General features: G+C 41.1%; 1 protein-coding gene across 3 annotated transcripts; it reads left to right on the top strand.

Moving 5' to 3' along the window:
• On the top strand, nt 1-24472 carry LOC134572214 (TNFAIP3-interacting protein 3-like). Of its 3 annotated transcripts, none has more exons than XM_063431029.1 (9): nt 1-15; nt 652-735; nt 1317-1433; nt 1910-2072; nt 9868-10011; nt 14934-15062; nt 16053-16328; nt 22532-22657; nt 23218-23456. In XM_063431029.1, the coding sequence occupies exons 3-9, from the start codon at nt 1324-1326 to the stop codon at nt 23452-23454; spliced, it is 1185 nt and encodes a 394-aa protein (XP_063287099.1). In that variant the 5' UTR covers nt 1-15; nt 652-735; nt 1317-1323; the 3' UTR covers nt 23455-23456. The 3 variants fall into 3 exon arrangements, with proteins under 3 accessions (XP_063287099.1, XP_063287100.1, XP_063287098.1); XM_063431030.1 differs by lacking the exon at nt 1-15 and adding an exon at nt 23691-24472 and having other exon boundaries at nt 445-735; nt 23218-23421; XM_063431028.1 differs by lacking the exon at nt 1-15 and having other exon boundaries at nt 446-735.
• The last annotated feature ends 2753 nt before the right edge of the window (nt 24473-27225 follow it).

Here is a 27225-nt window from a genome sequence, read left to right as displayed (position 1 = left end):
TTACAATCTGGTTTGGTGAGTCTGCTCTTACTGGTATTACGGAATTTCCCAGTGTCCGTCGTCTTTGTGTGTGTATATAAGTGTGTGTGTGTGTGTTTATATATGTATGTATACCTATATATAAATATATATATATATACATAATATATATACACACACACACATACTTCTACATTTATATATACTTCTTAAGAGACTAACTATGATTCTCTTGATATATTTTCTTCCTGACATTTACATTTCTACTTTTTTGTCATACCGTCATTTCTGTGCTCTGTATATTGTGCTGCATTCTGAAGGTTTTAAGATTCAGCTGATATATGAAGAGGAAGTAGAACTAACCTTCAATAAAGGTTGAAGTCCTTTTAAACTGCAGCATTGTCCCTTGCAATGCTTGTTAGTACAGAGCCAGTGGACGTCTCTATATGAAGTCTGTTTCTCAGCCTTAATAATCTAATCAAGTCTTATGTGACCGCTTATGAGTGCAGGATTTGCAGATGTGACATTCAGTAGCCAGATGGTTTTAGGAACAAATGACAGACAAGTAGCCTGTTATGTGTGCTGTTACTGACATTTTGCAGCCTCCGTGTTCAGTGCTTGAAAGGTAATTTCCCAAGTGACGAAACAGCTGACTGTGTTTTGGTGTCACAGATTTCCATACAACACTTCCTGCTATTGCCAGAAAAAAAAGACAGCATGTGACAGTGACTGAAGAACAGAGAGAGGACAGCTGAGGTATGTGCAGTATGGAGTACCTTAGCATAGTACTCTGTTTTAGAAATACAGAGTTGGGGTAGACAGCCAGAAAAGGGTTAAGTACTGCAGAGAGATAGAACAGTGAAAGAAAGTGTGGTGGAATGATAGTTACGAACGTTAGAGGTTCTAGAGAGATATTCTAAACTGCAGCAAGAGACAAAGGCAAGTAATACGAGTAAGCCCAAGGATCACATAAGTTAGAATGCAGGTAGCATAGACAGCGAGAGAGACACGAACAAAAATAAGCAAGGTGTCATAGCAAATGTAAAGAGTAAGACGCTGTAAATGGGGGAGAGACACCAGTTAAAGATATCAGGGCAGCCCAGAAGACTGGAATTCAAATGCTGGGGGTAGTAACACCAGAAATGTTTTTGTCTGCTTGAGATTCTAGAAATCAGATAGGGAAAGACGATAGGTATCTAAAGCTCCCTGCGTGATCAGCGCAACCACCATGTGTTTCATATACTTTGTATTCAAGAACTATTAATATCACAAGTTTGCACCTAAAGTGAATGTACCGGCTTAAACTTAGGATTTTGGGTTCTACGTTTTGTCTCCAGAGTCAAAATGAATACAACATCCTTACTCCCTTACTCATATTCATTGATGGAGGATGGGGTGGCAGATTTTGCCACAGATTGGAGAGCAGATGACGTCTCCCCGCACAACTTGGAACAGTGAGTAACTATGAGAGGGATGGAGGGGAATGGATGAATAGAACCTATAGGTGGTTCAAAACAATGCGAAGTGGGGTTCTTAACAATCATATGGCGGTAGCAAAAGTATTTCTGTTTGGGGCCCTAAGTGATATTGGGGTAACATGCATTTAAATGATGGTTCTTGCAGAGTTCTACAAGGGTATGTCACATATTGACCTGATTTAAAATGATTTAATATGACGCAAAGTATTTTAAATTTGTAATATTTGGATATTTTTTATATACTTATATATTTTTTTCATGTATGACATAATTTTTTATATTTTAATAAGTTTAATAAATCATTTTAAAAATGCATTCAAAAATATTAAATAATCTTTAACGCTTATTCAACAATATTTAATCCAGGCAATTGGTAGATGGTCTTATAAAATGAATATAGGCTGTTGTATGTGATTTCCCTTTCCAAAGTAATCCTTATTGATTCCCAACAGCCAGATCCAGTGTCCAGCACCAGTCACGGCTGAACCCAATGACAGGCTAGACTCTGAGGACAATAGAACAGTTATCACAGAGAGCATGTCGGTTACTGTGTCTGATGAAGAAAAACTCCAACTCTTGAACAAAAACACGGAACTCCGGAGACTGAATGCAGAGGTGCCCATTTGTCTGTTTACAATATCGGGGTCTGTCTAGGTATAAAATTATAAGAATGTCCATGATATACAGGGATATTTTATTCTGTAAAACAGAAAGGCTTTGATTTAATAAGCTTTCTAAATGATTTAATAGTGTTTGAAAAAATCCCAAATGATTTATCTACAAAAAATCCCAGAGACTTTAATAATAATTTCTATAGATAAGTCCCCATTAAAGTCTATGGGAATTTTTGTAGATAAATCATTTGGGATTTTTTTTTTATAACACTATTAAATCATTTAGAAAGCTTATTAAATCAAGGGAGGGTTTTACCAAGGCAAAAACAGGGGATATTCTGTAGTAAAAATGCTAAATGAGGTCCAATTACCATGGAAACCAGCAGAATGAAGCACTTTTTAAAAATTCTTTATTTTTGTTGTGCATAGAGTAACAAACAAGCTTTAGCTTGTGTTGACAATGCTCAATATTATGTACGACAATGAAAAGCTGAAGGTGTAACATGAGATGCCACGAGTACTGCACGTTTTTTGTTTTTCATAAGAGATATGAAAAGACATCAAAAACACAATTCTATTGATTGAAGTAGAGAGAGGAATCAAAATGCTATAGAATAGAACTGTAGGTAATTTCAATAAGTAAATAGCACTTGGCTGCCAGAGGAAATCAATGCAGGATATCACTTTGTGCACAACAACAGAATTAGTAGAAATCATGAGTGATATCAGTATGCAGTGCCAGGGTATGGTACTGGCAATATGCCTGTAAAGATAGACATGTGTGAAACAAATTAAGTATACTGCCATTCAGGGCTGCCATCAGAAATTGTGGGGCTCCTGACACAGCTCAAGGTCTGGGCACCCGGGGCCCACCCCCTAGTCCGCCCACAGGGCCACCTCCGTGTCCGCCCACAGGGGTGCAGTGTGTGTGTGTTTGTGTATAGGGATTCAGAGTGTGTGTTTGTGTCAGTGGCGGGTCCAAGACGGGGGGTACCAGGGCAATTGCCCCCCTCCCCCAAGATTACAAGGCAGACCGAGGCTCTCCCCTGCCGACTAATGCAGGGCTGGCACTGCCCTGCAATGTGCCTTCATGGACCTGAGGGAAGATCCGCAGGCACTGTGCTGGCAGCCAGCAGGGGAGGGAGGGAGAGAGGACCCAGGAGTTCAGCCTGTAGTTCCTCCGAGTCCTTCTCTCGCGAGCACAGAGCGTTGCTGCGTCTCACCACTGGGACCTCCCCCCAAAAACAACATATTATTAAAAAGCCCCCCTACCTTCCTGCTCTCCATACACACATTGCCCCCACACACACACATTGCCCCCACACACACATACACTGCCCCCATACACACCTACACTGCCCCTATACACACCTACACTGCCCCCCCCACACACACACACACACATACACTACCCCACACACACACATACACTGCCCCATACACACATTGCCCCCACATACACTGCCCCCCATACACACTTTGCCCCCACACACACACACACATACATTGCTCCCACACACACACTGCCCCATACACCCTGCCCCACACACACTTCCCCACATACACACATTGCCCCACACACATACACTGCCCCCATACACACACTGCACACTGCCCCACACACATACACTGCACACCCATACACACATTGCCCCCCCCACACACTGCCCCCCATACACACACTGCCCCCCATACACACACTGCCCCCCATACACACACTGCCCCCCATACACACATTGCCCAACACACTTACACTGCTCCCCCATACACACATTTCCCCACGGACACATACAGTGCCCCACACACTGTTCCACACAAACACATACAGTGCCCCACACACACACTGCCCCACCCATACAGACACTGCCCCTCATACACACACTGTCCCTCCATACACAAATTCACTGCCCCCATACACACATTTCCCCCCCACACACGCACATTGCCCCACATACACATACAGTGCCCCCCCCACACACACACACACATATACATATAGTGCCCCCCAGACATACAGTGCCACCCATACAGACACTCATACACACACTGCCCCTCCATACACACACTGTCCCCCATACACACATTGCCCGCCACACACACATACATTGCCCCACACAAACGTACACTGCCCCACTCACACACATACACTGCATGCCTCACACACACTGCAACTCTCACACACACTGTCCCACACATACACTGCTCCCTCACACACACACACACTGCACCGCTCACACACACTGCCCCACACATACACTGCCCCCTAACACACACACTGCACTCCTGACATACACTGCTGCCCTCGCACACAGACACACACTGCACCCCTCAAACATTGCACCACTCACACACACCACTGCTCCTATGCCCTATATCCCAGCAGGCCCCAGGTAAGTTGTCAAACTGTTCTTAAATGGTTTGACTACTTACTCTGGGGGGGGGGGGGGGGAGGGTCCTGGCACTACTCACACAATAGCCACTACGCTGAGCTATAGTGTTTATTGTGCCTGGATTATTTCTTTAGACAATCTACAAGTCCCCCTCCCGAGATCAGGCTCTGGGTCCACCCCTGGTTTGTGTAGGCATGTAGTGTGTATAAAATGAATGCAGAATGTGTGTTTTTGTAGTTGAGGTAGTGTGTATAGTGAATGCAGTGTGTGTTTCTGTAGTGGATGTAGTGTGTGTATAGTTAATACTGAGTAAGTTTAAGTAGTGGTGATACTGTGTATATTCAATTAAGTGTCTGTGTAGTGGATGTAGTGTGTGTATAGTGAATTCAGCGTGTGTGTTTGTGCAGTGAATGTAATGTGTGTATAATGAATGTAGTGTGTGTATTTGTTTAGTGGAGATGGTGTGTGTATAGTGAATGCAGTGTGTGTGTGTAGTGGATATATTGTGTGTATAGTGAATGCAGTGTGTGTGTTTGTGTAGTGGAGAAATTGTGTATAGTGAATGCAGTGTGTGTATAGTGGATGTAGTGTGTGTATAGTGAATGCAGTGTGTGAGTTTGTGTAGTGGAGATAGTGTGTATAGTGAATGCAGTGGAAGTAGTGTATGCACAGTGACTGCATAGTGTGTGTTTGTGCATATAATGAATGCATTGTGTGTGTGTGTGTGTTTGTGTAGGGATATAGTGAATGCAGTTTATGCTTGTGTAGGCATGTAGTGTGTATAGTGTCTGCAGAGTGTGTCTGGGTATTTAGTGTGTGTAGAGTGAATGCAGTGTGTTTGTGTAAGCATGTAGTGTGTATATAATGAATGCAGTGTGTGTGTTTGTGCAGTGGATGTAGTATGTGTATAGTGACTGCATAGTGTGTCTTTGTGTATATAATGAATGCATTGTGTGTGTTTGTGTAGGGATGAAATGTGTATATAATGAATGTGTAGTGTATGCATAGTGAATGCAGTCTATCCTTGTGTTGGCATGTAGTGTGTATAGTGTCTGCAGAGTGTGTGTTTGTCTAGGTATGTAGTGTGTGTAGAGTGAATGCAGTGTGTGTTTGTGTAAGCATGTAGCGTGTATATAATGAATGCAGTATGTGTTTGTGTACTAGCGGTAGTGTGCATAGTGACTGTATAGTGTGTTTTTGTGTAGTGGAGGTAGTGTGTATAGTGACTGTGTAGTGTGTTTTTGTTTAGTGGATGTATTGTGTATAGTGAATGCAGTGTGTGTGTTGGTGTAGTGGAGGTTGCGTGTGTATAGTGAATGCAGTGTGTGTTTGTGTAGGGATGTAGTGTATGTGTTTAACTACATACCTGTTTAACTACATTTTATTTTACAAAGCAGCTGGTGGGAAGGGAAGATGGAGTGCGCTGCGGGCCCCTGCTGCAGTGAACAGAAGCCGGGGGCCTGCAGGTGCACATATAGAGAGAGAAAATCGCTATAAATGTTTACATAGGGAATGTGGGGCCCGGAACTCTGAGAGCCGTCCAGGCCCTGCAGGACCGCCAGGCCCATGACAGCCGTCATGTTTGTCATGCCCTGATGGCAGCCCTATGGCAGAATAGCCCTATATCCATTGATCAAGACAGCACATAATAATTCAGAGAATCCATCATAGCTGCGGAGATGCAGCGGTCCTGTCATGGAGCCATTCAGCTGATGCCCATGGATAGGAGGACACTATTAATTAGGTTCAGGAGTCGACATGAAGGATCTGAAAGTGATGCGGGTCCGGCAGTGCTCAGCCTCATTAACAGGGTCCCAGGACCAACTTGATGTTACAGTAGGGCTTGCAGAGCTGGAGCTGACAGCGCGGAATGCTTCTGTTCATCCGCCTCCCTCCAGAATGCCGTGCAGGATCACTGTTGCGTGGTCAAGTGGCTGGCTTACTGTGAGGCTGTATGGATGGTGTGGGCCTCTGCCGCTCCAGCAGTGCAGCTTTTGCGCGCTCTTGGATCCTCCTCCAGAAATTCTGAAAGATGGCATCTAGGCGGAGCAGGGTGCTTGCAATAAAGCCGCTGTGAGGATCGTGGGATCGCCATGGGCCCTGCTCATTTCACATGAGGGAAATCGCCATCTTGCGAGCAGAACAATGCAATGTATAGTGGGCTTGCGGCACAAGGCACAGAGAGGAGGAGGAGCACAGCTCAAGTAAGTTGGCACAAGAACATGGTCCGTCTCTCCCCAGCTCCGTCTGTAGTTGGTAGCAGCTGGGTCACCAACAGAATGTAGCCTCGAGTGAGATATCAAGTTGTTCAGACGTGCTCCCCCCCGAACTTGAAGGGCATCTGTGAGTAGCAGCTTTATAGTTGGGGTTGATGCCCCTACTTCAGCTCAAGATTCGGGAGCTCAGGCACCACACATCTGCTCCACTTTACAGCCAGGCTCTCCCCTGCCAAATTGCAGCATCCAAAATTGCACCTGTTTTGACTTGATAAATCCTCCTAAAGTGTCTCTATAACATTTCGGGTACTTCTATGTAGCACTCAGGCAGCATATAGAGAGGTGTGCCTAGCCATTATGTCATCCTGTGTTTGTCTATCTCAGCATAGACAAATATTCCCTTGTACCTTGTATATAACATCAGTCCATGCATTCTAAAATTTAAAGTGACCCTGTTATTGATTTTTTTTACTCTGTGTATTCCTGTTTCTTGTCCTGTGTAGTGTTCAAACTTAATTTTTTTTCTCCTATCTTCTATGTGTCTTTTTTTGTCTTTTCGTCATACTTACCTCCTTCTCAATGGTTTGAACCTCTTTGGTAAGCCTTGGATCGCTTCCCAACGTTCACCTTATGTATTCTACTAGTAAAAGGTCTTGCCAGGTCTTGAGATCAATGCTAGGATAAAACCTAGCATCAGTACCATTCATTGTGTTAGTGGGCAAAAGGCTGGATACATGATGAAGTGTAGAGACCACTTTCTCCTTTCACACTGGACTCCTGTGTGGAATCCTGAGTGACCGTCCCAGAAGGAAATGATATGACTTTATCAGCAGCACTTCAGTGTGCAAGTGGTGCTGGTATGCGCACAGATGAACATTGAAGACGAGCAAGAGAACAGCCTCTAGGTGTGTTCTCTTGGAGACATACATTTAGAGCCTACGCTGATAGTCTGAATGAGGTTTTGCACAGAATCTATACATTGACTGTCGATTTTGCTAGCACAATGTATACATAGAATGTATAGATCAGGGATAGTCAACCTGGTCCTGGTCAACCTGATTTGGGATTTTAGGTGGGCGGTGGTGGGTAATGCAGTAAACGCCAAGTGGGCCTCGATGGCCGCGGACCAAGGCCAGCAGGGTAGATGAAAGGATGCCCATGCAGAGCAAGCCTTGCTTTAATCCCTCACGGGCTCAAAGATCTGCCTCACTGGCCCACTGGCACTTAGTTCCAGCATAGGGAAGGGCCTGGCCGGCTCTCTTTTTCTCCCGCGAGCAGGCTAGTCGGAGCTTTGCCGTGCGTTATTATAGCAACATTACAATACAGTGCTGTGCTCTCAGGAGTCAGCCTGCAGCCTAAAGTGAACATACCACCACTGGACCACCAGGGCTTGCAGCATTCTGCCCTCCCCTGTTAAAAGGTAAGAAGATGGGAGGGGGATACATTAAGATAGATTTTTACATCTCACCCACCTACACACAGCAGACCCTATGCATCCTTCACACACAAACACACACTACATCCCTCGCACAAACACACACACTGCCCCCTTACACACACTACACCCGTCACACACACACACACTACAGTCCTCACACACACACACACACACACATACACACACTGACTGCCCCCTCACACACACTGCCCCCTCATGCACAACCCCATCACACACACACTGCCCCCTCACACACACACTGACCCCTCACATGCACGGCCCACCTCACATTTGCTCTGCCCCTACTCACACACACACACTGCCCCCCTCACACACACACTGCCCTCTTTATATACACACAGCACCCTTAACACAAGCACAGCAACCCTCAAACACACACACACACTGCCTCCTCATGCACAACCCCATCACACACACACTGACCCCCTCACATGCACTGCCCACATCACATATGCTCTGCCCCTACTCACACACACACACTGCCCCCCTCACACACACACACTGCCCTCTTTATATACACACAGCACCCTTAACACAAGCACAGCAACCCTCACACACACAAACACAGCAACCCTCACACACACAGACTGCCCCCTCACACACACTGCTCCCTCACACACACACTGCCCCTCTCTCACACACACACACACACAGCCTGCACCCCCACATACTACACCCCTCACACACACTGCCCCTCACACGCACTGCCCCACACACACGCACGCACTGCCCCACACACACGCACGCACTGCCCCCTTCACACATGCACAGCAACCCTCACACAGGCACAGCACCTCTCACACACATATAGCACCCTTCACACACACACACACACACAGCACCTCTCACACACACAGCACCCTTCACACATACACAGCACCAGTCAAACAAACACTGCACCCTTCACACATACATATCACCCTTCACACACACACTGCACCCTTCACACACCACACTACACCCCTGACCTACACACTGCACCCTTCACACACTCACACACTGCACCCTTCACACACTACACCGCTCACATACTACACACACAAATGTACACACACAGCACCCTTCACACATAAAATAAAATAGAAAAAAGGGGAAGCTAGATATATTTAAGTACATATTTGGAAAAAGAAACCCTCATTTCTAAAAAAAAAAAAATTGTACTTGAGCTATAAAATTAGTTACTGCGGCACTGGTGGGCGGTAAGGAAATGTTATCATCAACAAAGATACAAAAGTGGGCGGTATGTATAAAAAGGTTTACTAACCCTGGTATAGATAGAATGTAAAGTGCAAAGTACCATGACAGGTATCCTTAAACATCAGCTTTTGAAATATTTATATTTGTTTCATATTTTTGTTATATGTTTATTGCTGTTCTTTTCTTGAAGAAATGGTGCAATAATATAAAAGAGAAGAAGTCACAGTTGAATGTGCCTGTGGGTTCCACTCACTTCCATCATTACCTCACTTTTTGACTGTAGACCACTTGTTTAGGTTTAGATAAATTTCTCCATTGTGTGTTCATTATCTGTGTACATAGATACTGGGATTCATATGTAAATAGCAGTTCTAAAGCGAACATTTTAAGTTGGAGCATCCACCATGGAATTCAATGGGATTTCCTTGTGGATATTTCCTTTTATTGGAACTTAATGCCATCATTAATCTTTATGCACAAGCCTCCACTGTTATAACGGTTATCATAATACTAAGGCTTTGTTTTTTCTTGCAGCTGATGAAATTGAACCAGCAGTGGGATGAAATATATAGAAACACTACACAGAGAATGCAGCACACAGTACACACTCTACAAGAAGAAGTTCACAACTTGAGACAGCACAGTGACAAACTGAGCCTAATGTTGGAACATGAACAGGTGACCTGTCTCTTGTTTTTATCAAAAGCTATAGCATGTTGTGCATGGAGTTTTCTTGGCATGGGAGATTATGAGGATCCTGTATGTGCATACCTGAGGTCAAAATCCAAAAAGCACAGAAATAAAACATGGAACTGTTTAGGGATCGGTACAGGTTGCATGCCAGTTATTCTGACATTTCATAAAAATTACTCATTTGCCTCCCTGATTCATGGGGTTTTAAGGAGTACTTGTAGCAGGGAATTTTCACAGACAGTGGAATATGGGAAAAGTCATGGGCATGGCAGCATAAAGAAGGTCAAGGATAGAGACAGAAAAAATATTTTGTACAGTGTCTTGAACAAGTATTCACTCTTCTTGGATATTTCCACAACTTGTTGTATTACAACCTGGAATTGAAATTCAGAAAATTAAATTTTGGGGATTTTTACCATTGGCTTTATAGAACATTCCAAACAAGGTGTAAAATGTTTTTTATTGTGACACAGCGGTTTGAAGTACTGCATGTTGGCTGCAGAGCAGGATTGACCATAAGGCGATTCTAGGTGGCCGCCTAGGGACCAGGAGTTGGTCAGGGGCCTTGGAACCGTGATATTTTTGGGAACTGAACTCAACATCTGAGTGAAAGATTTCTTGTAGGCTAAACTAGGTTGTCCTATAGAATGCCCTGTATTTGGCTCAATCCATCTTAACCTCAAACCTGACAAACCAGTTACCAAGTCCATTTCGATAAAAACATGCCCTCAAAATAATGGTATTATTCCATGCTTAACATTGGTAATGGAAATGAGCAGTGTTTGGCTTTGCATTACTATTATTTTGATAGTTCATTGGTCTTCAAGGTGATATTTGTTTTAAAAAGTTCAAGGGCATTCAGGACACAGGTATGGTTATTATAAAATTACGTGACTGTAGACAAATATTTTTTTATCCTATGGGGTAGATACGTATGCAATTGATAAATACATGTTTTTTAGTGAATAATTGTGTCACAGTCAAATATTTTACACTTTAAAAGTGTTAGGTATCTTGTGTAAATCAAATAAAAAAACAAATAAACAATAGATCCTCTTTAATGCAACACTCCAAGCATCATAGCTGCTGTAGTTGTTATGGTGCCAGGTTTGCCCTTTTTCTTACCCATAGTAAGTAGTCAAACTGGTTTAGAACTGTTTGACATTTTACCTGGGATTTACTGCTTCCCACCTCCTCTCAGGCTTTAGGAGAGCTGGAGCTCCTGCTTAGTAGCTTCTGTTAGCCTTCCTAAACTACAGTGCAGGGCTATCTCATTGGCTAAGAGTGCCAGCTGATTGCTCTCAGCCAATGAGCTAAGCCGTGTACTGTCAAGCTTAGTTCAGACATAGAGCTTCCGGCTCTCCTGCAGCTGTAGTGGAAGTGGGGAGCGGTGCCCAGAAAAACCCAATTAAGAATTCAAACTGTTCTAACTACTTACATTGGGAGGGCACAAGGACACTCCTGACACCATAATTACTGCAGTGCAATTATGGTGTTTCAAATGTTTCTTTGATTTCAGGTTGTAACACTACAAAATGTTGAGAAGCATGATGTTAGGTCTAAATGTATGGAAGAAAGGATAGAAAATAATCAACAATGGTCCATAGGCAACAAGCTTGGGGACGCGGCTGCAGGGACAGTGGCAAACGTTAAAGATGTCAACGGTGTCATTGAATGTGGGTAAAAGGTGTTTTGAATAAGTCACCCTTTAGAAAGTGCTGTGACATTCAATCTAATGGGAACCTCGTGGCATGAGAGAAAGAAGATGCCAAGGCAGATGTATACATGTGTTTTCTGTGGCTAAATCCAAACAAATTTACAAAGAGAAGTTTAGAAGAAAAAAAAAAACACAATGAAAACGTAAGATTGAGACTTGTGGTAACTGTGTGTAGTAGTAGTAAGCTCGGCCAGAGAAGGTGATCATTAATAGCTAGGATCGAAACTAGGAGAGGGTAGTGACCCTGAGTAGACAATGATCAGGAGAAGAAGAATACAACAACATGAAACTCAGCAACAAAAACTAAGGCAGTAAAATAGAGAAGTCAAAAAGGTAATTTGTCACTTTCGTAAATGTTGTTTCGGTTGAGGTTTTGAGGCCGAAACCAGAATGTAAAGGATCAAGTATGGAGGAAGTGTAGATAGAAAAGGACATGGAGATTAACCCCTTTGCTACCAACCATTTTTCAATTTAAAAAATAGTATCATAACATGTATTTGAAGCAAGGGATGCACAGCTAACATATAAACATTATGTATGTTGTACATTTTACTTCTTTGTTATTTTTCACTTATTTGTTCAGACTCTATACAAATATTTGGCAATAAAAAGCTTTAGACAGTATACAGTGTCTTTTATCTTGAAATATTTTACACAGGGTCTGAATGTTAGTATAAAAGCAAAAATGCAAGTCTTCTCACATGCAGTAGATGTAACAATAACAGATAAATAAAAATGGTCAAATACCTTGCTTACAGGTAATTGGAAAGACCCTGAAGGCATTAATAGCTGTACAACTTACTATATGCAGGGCCGGATTCACAGCCCATTAGGTGTGGTGCTGACAATTACGATTGGCCACATTACAGAATCTTATCGACAGAAAAAACACTAAGACAGCCATATCGCCCAAGTGTTGTGTATCTGGTGGAGATGGTGCGGGAACCTCACTAGCATTCCCAGAAGCCACCGTCTGTCCAACCCCTTTATATCAGTATTATAACAAAAGTCATAGGGAACTATGAGAAAGGGTCATGAAAGTCCACAAGCAAAAGACTCTGAAGAGCATAGCTGATTCAATACTGAAAATAAATGTTCACAGAATGAGACTGAAAGTAATACACAAGGATTCGAATCAGGTACAGAAATAAGAAAGCAATAACATCCTACGCAAAGGGTGTAAGAGACTAGTGTAAGTATACGTTTGTAATGTAGTAAAGCCTATATTGAAATATGACTTCCCCCATTAGTACCATACTCTTACTCATACTGTGCCTTGGAAGCAGGTAATTGTAAACCTAATCACACACTGATAAAGAGAAATAAGTAGAAAAGTCATAAGTTACATGATACCACAGGACAGCTCTAAAGGTAAAACTGACAAAAGAATGAAGGGTGAGTCATGGTGGGTTCCACATTTATCCCAGGTATATGTTTGTGTCCCAAACAAGTCATTCATTCTGCAGGTTAAAACAGTGGGAAATGTGTTAGGATATCTGTTGGCACAGTACATGTTGCTATTTTCAAAGGAGGTGCCACGCCCAATGCTACAATATGGAACGACCTCCCGGAAAACTTTCAAATCTTCCCCAGGCCTAAAATACTTTAAAAAAATCCCTCTCTAGATATCTCAAAACAGAATGCACCTGTCATGGTTGATTATATATTTCCTACCTGTTCTATGTTAAATTTTGTATATATTGTGTATTAATATTGTTTTTGTATTTTATTGTACCCTATTGTATCAATGCAATGTTTTGTGGACCCAGGACATACTTGAAAACGAGAGAAATCTCAATGTATCTTTCCTGGTAAAATATTTTATAGATAAATAAATAAATATGTTAATCTGTGGGAAAAAAAACTGATGTGGTTGTTATACAAAGCAAAGTTTTTGAGTTTTCCACAGAATTAATAACAAAAACTACTTACCGTATATACTCGAGTATAAGCCGAGTTTTCCAGCACATTTTTTGTGCTAAAAAACCCCAACTCGGCTTATACTCGAGTCAATAGTCTGTATTATGGCAATTTGCATTGCCATTATACAGACTGGGGCTGTGGGGGCTGCAGAGAGCGTTACTTACCTGTCCTGCAGCTCCTGTCAGCTCCCTCCTCCTTCGCGCCGTCCGTTCAGTACCTCGGTCAGCTCCCAGTGTAAGTCTCGCGAGAGCCGCGGCTCTCGCGAGACTTACACTGGGAGCTGACAGAGGGAGCTGAACGGACGGCGCGGAGGAGGAGAGAGCTGACAGGAGCTGCAGGACAGGTAAGTTACAGCTCTGCCAGCTCCCTCTCCCCCCCACTGAACTGCCAACGCTGGACCACCAGGGAAGGAGAGCCCCCCTCCCTGCCATGTATCAAGCAGGGAGGGGGGATGAAAAAAAAAAATAGTAATAATAATAAAAAAAAAATTAATAATAATACAAAAATTATAATAATTAAATAAAAAATAAATAAATAATAATAAATAATAATAAAAAAAAGAAATAAAAAAAAATTGCCCACCCCCCACCAAGGCTCTGCAACACACACACACACACACACACCACTCATACACACACACTGCATTCATACACACACACTGCATTCATACACACACACACTGCATTCATACACACACACACTGCATTCATACACACACACTGCATTCATACACACACACACACTGCATTCATACACACACACTGCATTCATACACACACACTGCACTCATACACACACTGCACTCATACACACACTGCACTCATACACACACTGCACTCATACACACACTGCATTCATACACTCACACTGCATTCATACACTCACACTGCATTCATACACTCACACTGCATTCATACACACACACTGCACTCATACACACACACACTGCATTCATTATACACACACTGTAAATAAATATTCAATTAATATATTTTTTTTAGGATCTAATTTTATTTAGAAATTTACCAGTAGCTGCTGCATTTCTCACCCTAGTCTTATACTCGAGTCAATACGTTTTCCCAGTTTTTTGGGGTAAAATTAGGGGCCTCGGCTTATATTCGGGTCGGCTTATACTCGAGTATATACGGTATATGCTACAATTGTGTTGATCCTGCATCCCATCAAGACTTCAGCCGAATTTGCTCTAGTTAAGAATCTAGAATTTTGTAGATCTGCCACTGACATTCTGTTACTCGTTTCTCTCCAGAACAAGAGGGAGTTCTATGAGAAGTCACTGCTCCAGGAGATGAAGAGGAATCAAAAGCTCCAGGAAGCTGTCAGGCATTTAGAGAAAGCTCTGCACTACAAAAACATTACTAACCGTGGTTTTCAGAATGTAAGTACGGTAATACAGACAATGAGCAAAATGTATCATAAGCCAGCTGCCAGCTGGTTAGTTAAGCATTGCCAAAAATAAATAAATTAGAAAATAAAGTAAAGGGCTAAATGTGCACCCTTCTATTTCTTATTTACTTGTCTCCCAACACAAGTCCTATACTCTGCCATTCTGGTTAAGTAGGGTACTTTAGATGAGGAACACCTTAATTTACACTTCTATCTTTTCTGAGATTTTATAGGCTGCACTTTTGTTTTTGATGCAGTCGTGGCATCTTACCTGTACTCACGATTTGAATTAGCGCAGAATCTGGGATCCCAATTGTTCATTGCAGAAGTACTCCCGCACACATCCACACACACAATTCCACACCAGCACCCATACACTGCCCACATTCATATGTATCATACACAATACCACAAACTACTCAGGAACATAATACATAATAAAACAGCCCATATATGCACAAATACAACACTGCAAAACAACTGCTGCACCCATAAATAACCCAAGCAGAATACAGCAACATACACACCTCAATTTAAAAAAATAGGACTGGCACGCCAGGGGATTTCAAGATCTCCTTTTTGCACAGTACTACTAAAGGGTTGCCTGCCCCTGGGGTAGGTTGTCTTTACCTTCCCAGGAGAGAGCAAAGCCTTTGACTGTGCATGCAAAGTCTGCAACTCTGCCACCACAATTAAAGAGATAATCTGAGTATCATTTTCCGACTGTGATTTAACCCCTCCCTCTCCTTTCCAGTAATAGTGCTACATAGTTTTACTTGTCATTTTAGACATTATATTATGGTTATTCCAGCTCTTTTATGGGTAGGATGGACTTGCTTTGTAAATGAACAGGAAGTTTTCTATTAGAAATAACAATTGGAACCTTTAATTTTGCATTTTTGCATACATTTATTAATTCATTTTATTGTTGTAACGTTTGCGATCATACACACAGTTTTGTGATACACGTCTCTTCTCGTAGGTCGCAGAAATTTCAAGACCACAGAACCAAGAAGATGTTGCACCATCTTCCCCTCCGGTTTCCAATCAGTGTCCTGAAAATCCTAAGGAAAGTCCAATCAACCCTGATAGGGACAGAGACCACGCTGCCAAGAATAGGAAACCAGTCCCAGACCCACAACAGCCATGTAAGAATTTGAAAAGCCACCAGTACAGTAGAAGCAGAAGTCTGCGTAACACTGAATCGGAGCAGGACATGACTCAGCTTAAAGAACAATTACAGGCACTTAAATGTCAGGTGAGAAAATCTGTCTGGTTTGTTATGAAAGTACTCTGTACATCTTTAGAATGCTCTTTATCAGATTGTTTTATGTAGGACAGTTGTACAGCAGACTCCCATTTTCCTTGTAATTTTCTTTGTAATTAGAGATGTATCATGACTTCTAAGAACTAGAACTTTTCAGTGTAAAGAGAACGAACAAAAAAAGAGAAATAAAGATGAATGCATTATCCCTATTAATACAGTAAAAGGTCCTGGCGGAGACTGGAACAATGGTACTGGCACAATTGCATCCATATTATATGAAAGAGAATGCACACCAAAAAGAAATATATACAATTATTTAATGAACCAACAATTGGTTAAACATGTATGTTACAAGAAAATACAAAATGGCAATAAAAAGGCAATCAAAAAAATCCACAGTAATAATTTACCAGAGTTCTCACAAGCCTAACAGGGCAGAAACACAAATCAAAATAACCCCCCAACGTTTCGGCATCAACTGGCTGCCTTTTTCAAGGGCGTTTGGAACAAATGCAGCCATTATATAAAGAGAGCAGGAAGTGGTGCTTCCATGGAATAGACATTTATATAAAATGGAGGTTCTTAACCTTTTTTGACAGAGACCAAAATAACACAATTATTGTTGACGCAGTCCTCATTTGCATAAATTAGCTTAGCATTCCGTTTATCAATACAATATTTAATAAAGGTTATTTTACAAAATACCTTCAACAGTCTCTTTCATATGTCAGAGGGTTCCCCATTGTCCTGGAGAAGGCAGTACCCTAAACCAATACTTCATAGTAGTCACTTGCTTTTAAGGCCTGATGAATGCCATTACATTTTCTACACCATTGGGTACCCTAAAAATAAGATTGGATCCAATTTTGTTTTCTGACCATGGAGTTATTAACCACTGATATAAAACAAAAGAAACACATCCAAACTTCACTGGATGGGGTATTACACCATAAACACAATTTGTGGTGTATTTCAAATCATTTCTGTATGTAAAATGGTAATGATGTTATAATTCCAGGCTTTGAAAAAAACGGATACTCTGTGAGTGGTTTGTGTTTATTTACTATGTGTTTATATTACTTCCTTCTTTGGGATTGCCCAAAGCCAGAAAGCTAGTTGGACTCTGACACCAGTGGTATGCAAAAACCTAATAGTTACAAAACACTGTGCAGCTTTCAGGTGCCCACGACTGCGTTGGCTAAAATGGAAAATGAGAAATGAAGAAAGAAACGGCCAATTTACTTCTCTGTAGGAATTTCAGTCCCCCATTTCTTTTCTAATCAAAAGAAAAGAAAATAACAAGAAGAATCCAAACAGACACTATGAGATTGTGTAGATTTTAATTTTATGTATGTACATTTACAAAATAGAAATATTTGCTGGAAAATAATTGAGTGTGCCACCCACACATTAGGCCTTCCTCACGGGAAACCATTAAATCAATGCTTTCCTATGGAGACTTAGAAGATGTTAGATGCAGTCTTAGTTTCTTTAAATTTGCTATGTTTTACATTACAGTGATACGTGAACAGTGACACTGCACCCAGACCACTTTAATGAGATGAAGTGGTCTGGGTGCCTATAGTGTCCCTTTAATCCACAATACGTTTTCTTTTCAAAATGTTCTCTTACCCAGGATCATTGAGCATTCGTCCCAGGTCTGGTCCTTCCACCTTACCAAACCATCATTACAACATACCTCCCAACATTTCAGATGGACCAAGACACTCGAATTTTAGGGGTGTGACTGAGGGGTGTGGTCAGGGGTGCAGCTGTTCTGGTATGATGTTAGGTGACTTACTAATAACAATTTGTGCATCTAAAATGCTGTATAGGAACGGTCACACTCCAGGTCCTTAAAATTATCCACTATTTACTTGTGATTCCCATTAAAATATCATATAAATGAACAGAAACCAATTGAGGATCTAGACATAAATAACAGTAGTCAGATTTTCCTTGCAAACAGATCAGCGTGGATCCAGATGTTGGGAGGGGTGCTAAATTATTGTGTGTTTTATTGCCATTGGGCTCTATAACGCAATATTCATTGTGAATGAATGCCACAGTAATAAGGCTTATTGACTTTTGAAATTTGAGTATATTTTTCAATATTTTGACCATGTGGTATTAATAATTATGTATGTAAAAAGTACATTATACAACACATAACTTTGTATACAGCATGTACAGAACCTTTATGTAAAACCAGCAATATATGCCTATGCTATGTATGTATATGTATGCCGTGTGTATATCGGTCTGGGTTATGTATATAAAGCTTGTGTATGTTATGTGTGTAATATGTTTGCATTTGAATGTGTAATGCGAATTTGATGCGTGTGGTGAATTTGATGCGTGTGCTAAATCAAATGCTCAGACTGCAAACTCACTTTTTAGCTGCAGTGTGAGAAGGCTGAGAGGGTTACATGAGATTACTCTCCAGCTTCAAGACATTCTATAAGGGAGCAGGTCCGCAAGAGCAGTAACAGGAACTTGTGGCACAGTTCAAAGATGTCATTAGTCAGAGCTCACTCAAACACATATGTCATAGCTCCCAATTGTCCCTATTTAGAAGGGAGAGTCCCTATTTTGTCTCAAATTCTAATGTCCCTCTTTTCTAGGCGCTCAATACCGTTGGTGTGTCTGAATGTATAACAGCCTTTAAACTAAAATAAAACAGAAATCAGTCTCCCTAACAAAGAAACATTACATATATTGTTTTTAGGAAGTCACCTAAAATTCCTCAAAACAGCCCCACCCCCACTAACACTACTAAGATTAAAGGGCCCCTCTTTGTCCATTTGAAATGTTGGGAGGTATGCATAGATCGAGGTCAGGAAGTGGTGATGTGGAGGGGTGAATTTGGAGCTTATTATTTAGGAAGGCAGGCTCTGGAGAGATAATTCAAAGACAAGGCAGCTTTCTAAGGTGAGAACCTACCTGGTGTCTGGGGTGGGGGGCGCTTTCCAGTATGCATACTATTTCTCTCAGAACTGTCATATTGTACAGTGAATGTCATAGAACATGAATCAAAATGTTATTGTGACCCATGCATCAAGACACAGTATTTTATTTTATTTTATATATTATATACCCTACATCTGGTGGTAATATGTAACAAAAAATATATATATCTGTTCAAAACAGTGTGTAGTGTTTCCAATTAAGCAGTGGGTATTAACTAAATGTAATAGCAGTTGGAATGATGGCTTTAAATATGTTTCCCTCTGTATCCACCTCTAGATTGGTGGTTTTATGGATCTAGGTCAGGGGTAGGCAACCTTTTAGCAGCACTGTGCCGATATAGGATTGTGATGTCCCGTAGCGTGCCGGTCCTATATTTTTAAATTGAGATGTTTAAGTTGCCGTATTCTGCTTGTGTTATTTATACTGCAGTTGCTTGGTATTGTTGTATTTGTTCGTATATAAGCTATTATGTTCTATATGTTCATTGGTAGTTTATGGTATCGTGTATGATACATATGAATGTGGGCTGTGTATGAATTGTGGAATTGTGTGTGGATGGATATGTCACATTGTGTGTTTGGTAGTGTGTGGGGGCTGTTTGGGGTATTGCATATGAGAGGCTGCATGTGGGCAGTGGCGGATCCAGAAGCTAATCTCGGGAGGGGCACTGGCAGATCATTTTAAGAAACAATCCAGGCACAATAACCACTAAAGCTCTCTGTAGTGGTTTTGGTGCCAGGAGTTGCTGTGGCGCCCTCCCAGAGTAAGTAGTCAAACTGTTTAAAAAAAGTTTGATAACTTACCCAGGGTCTGCTGGGATAGGGGCTGTAGTGTGTATGTGTGTGAGGGGGGCAGTTTGTGTATTGGGGCTATGTGTTTAAGGGGGGCAGTGTGTGTATTGGGGCTATGTGTTTAAGGGGGGCAGTGTGTTTAAGGGGGGCAGTGTGTGTGTATTGGGGGCTATGTGTGTTTATGGGGGGGCAGTGTGTGTATTGGGGGCTATGTGTGTTTATGGGGGCAGTGTGTTTATGGGGGGGCTGTATATTTGTGTATGGTGCATTATGTAGGGGGTTATAGTTTGTGTGAGGGGATGGGGGCAGATTAAAGATATATATATCTATATATATATATATATATTTTAAATTATTAAATAATAATTAAATAAATATAGCTAATGTCCCCCCTCCCTTCTTACCTTTGCTGAGGGAAGGGGAGACATTGCTTTCTTTCCAGTCCCTGGTGGTTCTAGTGGGGGGAGTGAACTCTAACCTGCAGCTCAGGCTATAGTTCACTCTCACGAGAATGGAGCGTTGCCATGGTAACTGATCTCCCCTCTGGTCCGTGATGGCAAACAGCAGGGCTGGCGCTTGGATAGCACCAGCCCTGCATGGGGCAGCAGAGGAGAGCCTCAAACTCACTATTTTCTCGGGGGGGGGGCAATGCCAGTGCATGTGGGGTTGTGTGCATGTATGTGGATTGTTAACGGATGACGTTTGTGCAGATTGTGTGTTGTGTTTGTGTGTGGGCTGTTTGTATTATTTGTATGATGGGAGGGTTATTCTACATTTCTGTGTATATCTAACAGTGTGGGTGGCTTCCCTGGGTTCCAGTGGGGACCAGGCTGGCCAGGTACAGGTCAAAGACAGGACCTGCAACAGCAGCTGCGGGCCGCTCTACTACAGTGTGGATTCCCATTCACAAGTGCTGGAATAAAGTGATCTGAGATTACTTCCTCTACGTGCTACAATGCATAAATTGAAGAGTGTCCTTCACCACTGTAGCAGATGGCTGTCCTAAAAGACTGTATTAATATTGCAATTCGTGTGTTGTTTCTGTTTTTATGGTTAAAATGTACGTGGGATTCGTATTAATGTTCGGTAGTTTCCATCCGTACTCCATACGAATGTAAACTACCGAACCAATAGACCACCCCAGAGAGAAGTGTGTACCTTATTAAGCGTTCACACTTCTCTAACCGCAGGTTAATCGGTACTTTAATGCTGTATCTGGGTGGCCGCCGTTCGGTATACGAACACGTGGCTGCGGCCATCTTACGCACGAAAATCTCAGCGGTGTTTGGTCGTCGAGTGTCTGGAACTCAAATCGGACACTCGATTACCCGAACACCGCTGAGACCTCCATGCCTCCGTAACTCACGAACGGGAAGGCTACTCCCGTTCGGTAGGTTCAAAGTACCGAACAAGGGGATTTATACGAATCCAAGATTAATCGTGGATGGCAGTATTGGATATGTGTTTTACCTCCCGAACGAAGACCGACCGCAGGGCCAAAACCCATGGAACTCTTTTCGGATACCACTTTGTGTGCGGTCGGTCAAATTACACCCTCCACCTAACTCCCGAACCCCTGGTCTGATCTGGGTGGTTTTTGGATATGTTAGTCACCCAGATCAGGGCTACCAGGGGGTACCCCCAGTATTATTGTAACTGCTTGTTTTGGGGTACATTCAGAACTCGGGGAAAACTACAGTATGTATAATGGAATTAAGTGTCATACTGAGGGGAGGAGATGTGTGGGAGGTAACGGTTACACTATTGGATACTGTACTGATTAAGGGGAATCCCTTCCTTGCATGGGAGAATGCTTTATAATGAGACTGTGTGGATTAAAAGTCAGTTCTGCTCCTGATGCTGTGTGTCGTCCAGTCATTGGGATCTGTATGGGGATATTCGTGGATTACTTTATTTGCTGGAATTACTGCTTCATGGTGTTTTTACTACTTGTTCCTGAGCCTCACTGGGATCTATAGTGGAGTTAACCTGTGAAATATCAGGCCTCCGCTACAACCACTTTTTCTTATTAGTAGATATCTGAAGTTTCACTGGGACTCCTGATAGGCCAGACCCTGTTTGGCTCTAGCAGCCTTGAGTGCCGTGCAAAGACACCTTCAGTGCCGTGCATGCCGTACGTTGCCTACCCCTGATCTAGGTTGTGAGTGTTTTACAACTGATTTTACTTCTATCTTAGAGTTGTACTATTGATTTGGCAAATAATACATATTGGCAGGAAGAAGATACAATAGAATTCCTGGAGAGAAGGGTGGTTTGAGTACAGGACAGGATTATAATTTTAATATTTACTATGATATAATATATTAGACAATGGTTCTCAGTGTGGATCTTTTGCATGTATTATTTTTTTAAATTCACCAGCGGACACTCTATTTATTTTAAGTATAGGTTAACGCATTCTTCTTTTTACAGACAGAGATTTATGAAGCAGATTATAAGACTGAACACACCGATCGTGAGCGTATGAAAACCGAAAATGAAAAGCTACGAAAGAAAGAGAGAGAAATGAGAGAACAAATGCTGATACTACAGGAGCAGGCAAGAGATAGCCTACAATAATATATCTGATGGCAACCTGGCTTTAGACAAATTCATATTAGGATGTAAAATGTCCTACATTCAAGGCCAGGTAGATGATATAGGTCTATAAAAATATGCATTATCCTTTACAGCCATATGAAACCACAAACCACTACAATGCATAGTAGTTCTCTTCAAAATGTCATATTGTACAGTGAAAGTCATGAACATGAATCAAAATTATTGTGACCCTTGCATCAAGACACAAACTATTATTTTCAATATATATACCCTACATCTAATGGCAATATGTAACAAAAAAAAAATATATCTGTTCAAAACAGTGTTTAGTGTTTCCAATTAACCAGTGGGTATTAACTAAATTAAATAGCAGTTGGAATGATGTACAGCGCTATGGAATTTGATGGCGCTATAAAAATTATAAAATAATAATAAATATGTTCCTAATGGACAGGGAGCGGACAACTAGGTGGTAGAAATTATTATGTCTCTAAATGATGTATTTCAATTGAAACAGTAGTGAGCAAGCATTTTAAAAATAATTTCTTGTGTCACAGCTGAAGATATACGAGGACGATTTCCAGAGGGAACGCTCTGACAAGCAGGTCTTACAGCGGCTGTTGAAAAGCAGACATTCGGCCCGTGAGCCTGTCCTGGTCCACCGCTGCAATAACGAGGCCCATTTAAAGGGCCCATTGGGGGGTGCTGAAAGCATGTCCCATAACAGTAGTAGAAAGGAGCAGAAGGTTAGGGGTGAAGAGGTAAATAGTCCACCATATTGTATAGGTTATTAATGCTTTGAATACTATCTATACTTGCCATAGATTTTCTAATGTTAAATAAAATACACATATTAGAAAAACAAAAGAGAATTATGTTGGTCCCCCATGACTGTTGGATTTTAATCTTAATAATCAATTAATTTGTTACATATATTATATAGACAAAATGGGTAAAACCTTTTATGCTCAAAAACAGCAAAAAAAATGTAAACAGAGATATTAACCTAAAATAGTATTTTTTCTTGCAGGTTTTCGCACACAGGTTCTGATTCTCAACTTTTAATACAGTCTTCATTCAGGAAGCTTACACTGGATACTTAAATAATAATAAAAGACTTTAAGAAAAAAGTATAGACACCAAGAAAAAACTGCTGCCACCTTTAACAATTTAACTCCAAAGGCATGGATGAACCAAATGACCAAACAAAATGGGGTACAAAAGTGCAAAGTGTGAAATTAAAATGTTATAAGCGTCCCAAGTGTGATAAAATTATAGAATAACATAAAATACTACCAGCGTGGTTCTACAACAGTAGTCTCGTTAATAAAACGTCCAATAGGCACACAAGAAAAACAGAACATAGGGTTACACAGCACTGTATTGCAAAAGGTACCTGCAGTGATTACAATAATAGAATATGCTAAGCACTTAATAAATAGCGCTAATAAAGCTTTATAGCCTCTTCTGACCCCCAGGCTCTCCAGTACATTTCCAGTTTGGCAAAAGTTCATTTTAAATTGGGCCCAACTTCTCCCAATAAATCCTATGTTTGGTCATATTGAATAATAGTAGCAATTCAGATGATTATACTATGAATCAATGTCAAACTATTTAATATACTACATACTAGTCTGTTTACATTGTTGTGTAGTGCAATCATTTCATTGGCTAAGTATCTCCAGCATGCCCAATGGAAGCCCGAGGTCCAGCATTACAACTTAAATTGAAATGTGCACCTTATAAGTATAGTATTTCTTTGTCCTGAGGAAGTCATTTTGATGAAATTGGTTGGTGTCTGCACACTTTATTTCTGAAACTGCCTCACGGTATATGGTTTCCAGAAGGAGTTTTAGTTGTATGTAGTGTATGTGGTCCTGTGGAGAAATCAAGAAAATCTGGCACAATGGAGAACTGGAGAGAGAACACTGATTATACTATCTGTCAATCTTTGTTTATTGACGATAAAACTTTATTGCAAAACATACATATAATTGGAGGGATGTAATTTGATTAGAAACAAAAAAAGAGATTCTATCCCTATGAGAAATATATATGAATAAAGGAACACTAGAGGGTCAGGAACACAAACGTATTCCTGACCCTATAGTGTTAAGCATACTATCTAGCCCCCTTGGCCCTCCCTTACACCCCTAAATATAGTAAAATCTTAGCTTTATTTTAGTCTGCTGGTGCTGGCTCTGCCCCTGATCTGCCATATAAAAGCATTGGATTGGCTAAGATTGTCAAGGAGGCAGATCAGGGGCAGAGCCAGCACAAGCCAAACACAGCTCTGGCCAATCAGCATCTCCTCATCGAGGTGCATTTAATCAGTTCAGTTCAGTGTCTCCATGCATAGGGTGGAGACACTGAATGGCAGTGCTGAACACTGTGCAGCACTGCCCCAGGAAGCACCTCTCGTAGCCATCTGAGGAGTGGCCAGTGGCGCTATCCTTAGCCTGTAGTGTAAACACTGTGTAAACACTTAGCCTGTAGTGTAAACACTACTTCTGTCTCTGAAAAGACAATGTTTACTGCAGAAAGCCAGAAAGGAATGATTATACTCACCAGAACAAATACAATAATAAGCTGCAGTTTTTCTGGTGACTATAGTGTTCCTTTAATTTTATGATTTTCATAGGAATAGAATCTCTTTCCTTTGTTTTCAGTCTACAGTGAGCCATAGGTTTACCACCTACAAGTATCTATTTGAAATAAAATTTTGCGTCCAAGAGAGACATGTACCTCTTTCTTTTTTAGTCTGTAACCTAATTGTATAATGTTATCATACCTGTGAGATATTTTATTACATGTTCACATCTTGCACTTTTACACCTCTTTACTTTTCGTCTTTCAGTCAGGAAGCAGCTACGTAATCAAAGCTAATCCCAGATCTCCCACTGAAATCAATGAGAAAAACACTGCACATATGCAGCTTTTCATTAACTACAACCAAATCAAAAGTGTTGTTGCACCACACTCAGGGCACTGGGACCCTGAGAACTGTAACAGACAGTGCTCACTGCTTGGCTTGCTCTCAGTGGGCTGGCCTGCTTGACTGACAGACAGCCTGGAATTCATCCCCCTAGGCTGACCTGTCAGTTATTTGGGGGAGGTGCCTTTTCTGGGCAGGTCCACCCTCTTTGGGTAGGGATAGTGACACATTTGCATAACTGGCACGCCCCATTTAACCCCCAGTCCCATTGGTGCCCTGCTTGTTTGGACTCCTTTGTTAAGGGATATACCTGCGAGGGAGTTTCGTTCAATAATCTTGTGAAAATAAACTCTGCAAAGGCCAATATAATATGTGCTCCTTATATAAATTATGGTGCAAGTAGGTCAACCATCCCTGTGCCCTTGCACAATAATGTCTTATAACGGTATTGATTTGCCAAACCAACTGTAGCTATAAGCTGACCCTATCACTCATATACATTATATGGGTACCCCACTGGCTCTACATATGCATGTGTGGGGAACAACTGTCTTGAAAGAAATGCAAAATCCCTTGTCCATAAACTCTGCTTGGGAGACGTTTATGGTACATTCTCAGTTTTCCCATAATGGGAGAGTTTTCTGCAATAAATTCTGAGGCTTTAACTGTGACAAATGTTCTTATATTTTAATAATTGTATATTTTTTGTATCATTTTGAATGTGATATATATATATATATATATATATATATATATATATATATATATATAGTTCATTAAAACCATGACTCATCTGCAATCCTGGCTGTTTCTTTACTTCTGTCTCTAATCCAAATGTGGTGAGTTCCCACAAGTTGAACTTCTGTGCCGAGATTCCATAAAATTCATAGAGGCAAAGAGAACTATAACAACTGCAGTAAACTGGTAAAAAAAAAAAAAAAAAATCATGGCTCAGTGATGCCAATGGCTGCAGTCCTCAAGAAATTAATTTCAATATCACTGATTTATGCTGATAACAACAAGAATTTGGAGACTTAATGTGCATTGGTAAGATGTCTAATTATTTTTCAACCATTGATACGTTCCACTTCAGTAAAATTGACCAAGAAGGTTTTATTGAAGATAAATATGCAGCACAACAACATAAATTAAACATTGAGGGAGATTTATTAAGGTGAAAAGTGAATTTGTACTAAGAATTGGTCTAAAGTACAAACAAATGGGCTAATCACCACGGAAACCAGTGGGACTTGCAGGGACATTCCGTTAGTGACTCCTTCCCCTTTACATTTTACAACAGCACACTTAGAGAAATCTCCCACAATGTGGCTCTTACTCGTCTTCAAAAAAAAATAAAAAATCTTTTTTTTTTTTTAATATTCCCCATCTTTCCCTTGTCTGAACTGGATTGTGTTGTCATTTGAAGAATCTTTGCTATAAATTTAGTACTGAGTAGTATCACATGGAAAAGGTTAAAGTAAGTTATAGGTGATTTTTAAAGTTTTAGTGAATGGTGTAATTTCAAAAACCACCACACGTGTAGCATTATAGCCTAGTATGGTGTGTTTTTTTTTCCCAATAAATGACGACTCCCCTTTAGGGAACAACTGTCAACTCATTATTTAATAAT

Source organism: Pelobates fuscus, chromosome 9 (assembly GCF_036172605.1).
Source record: "Pelobates fuscus isolate aPelFus1 chromosome 9, aPelFus1.pri, whole genome shotgun sequence".
NCBI lineage: Eukaryota > Metazoa > Chordata > Amphibia > Anura > Pelobatidae > Pelobates > Pelobates fuscus.
This window is presented reverse-complemented; position numbering and strand designations above follow the sequence as displayed.

Excerpts from the sequence above, each read along its gene's own strand:
- LOC134572214 (XM_063431029.1), top strand. The coding sequence starts at position 1,324 with ATGAATACAACATCCTTACTCCCTTACTCATATTCATTGATGGAGGAT. Across the intron at positions 1,434-1,909 it reads TCCCCGCACAACTTGGAACA|CCAGATCCAGTGTCCAGCAC; the intron begins GTGAGTAACTAT and ends GATTCCCAACAG. Across the intron at positions 10,012-14,933 it reads TAATGTTGGAACATGAACAG|AACAAGAGGGAGTTCTATGA; the intron begins GTGACCTGTCTC and ends GTTTCTCTCCAG.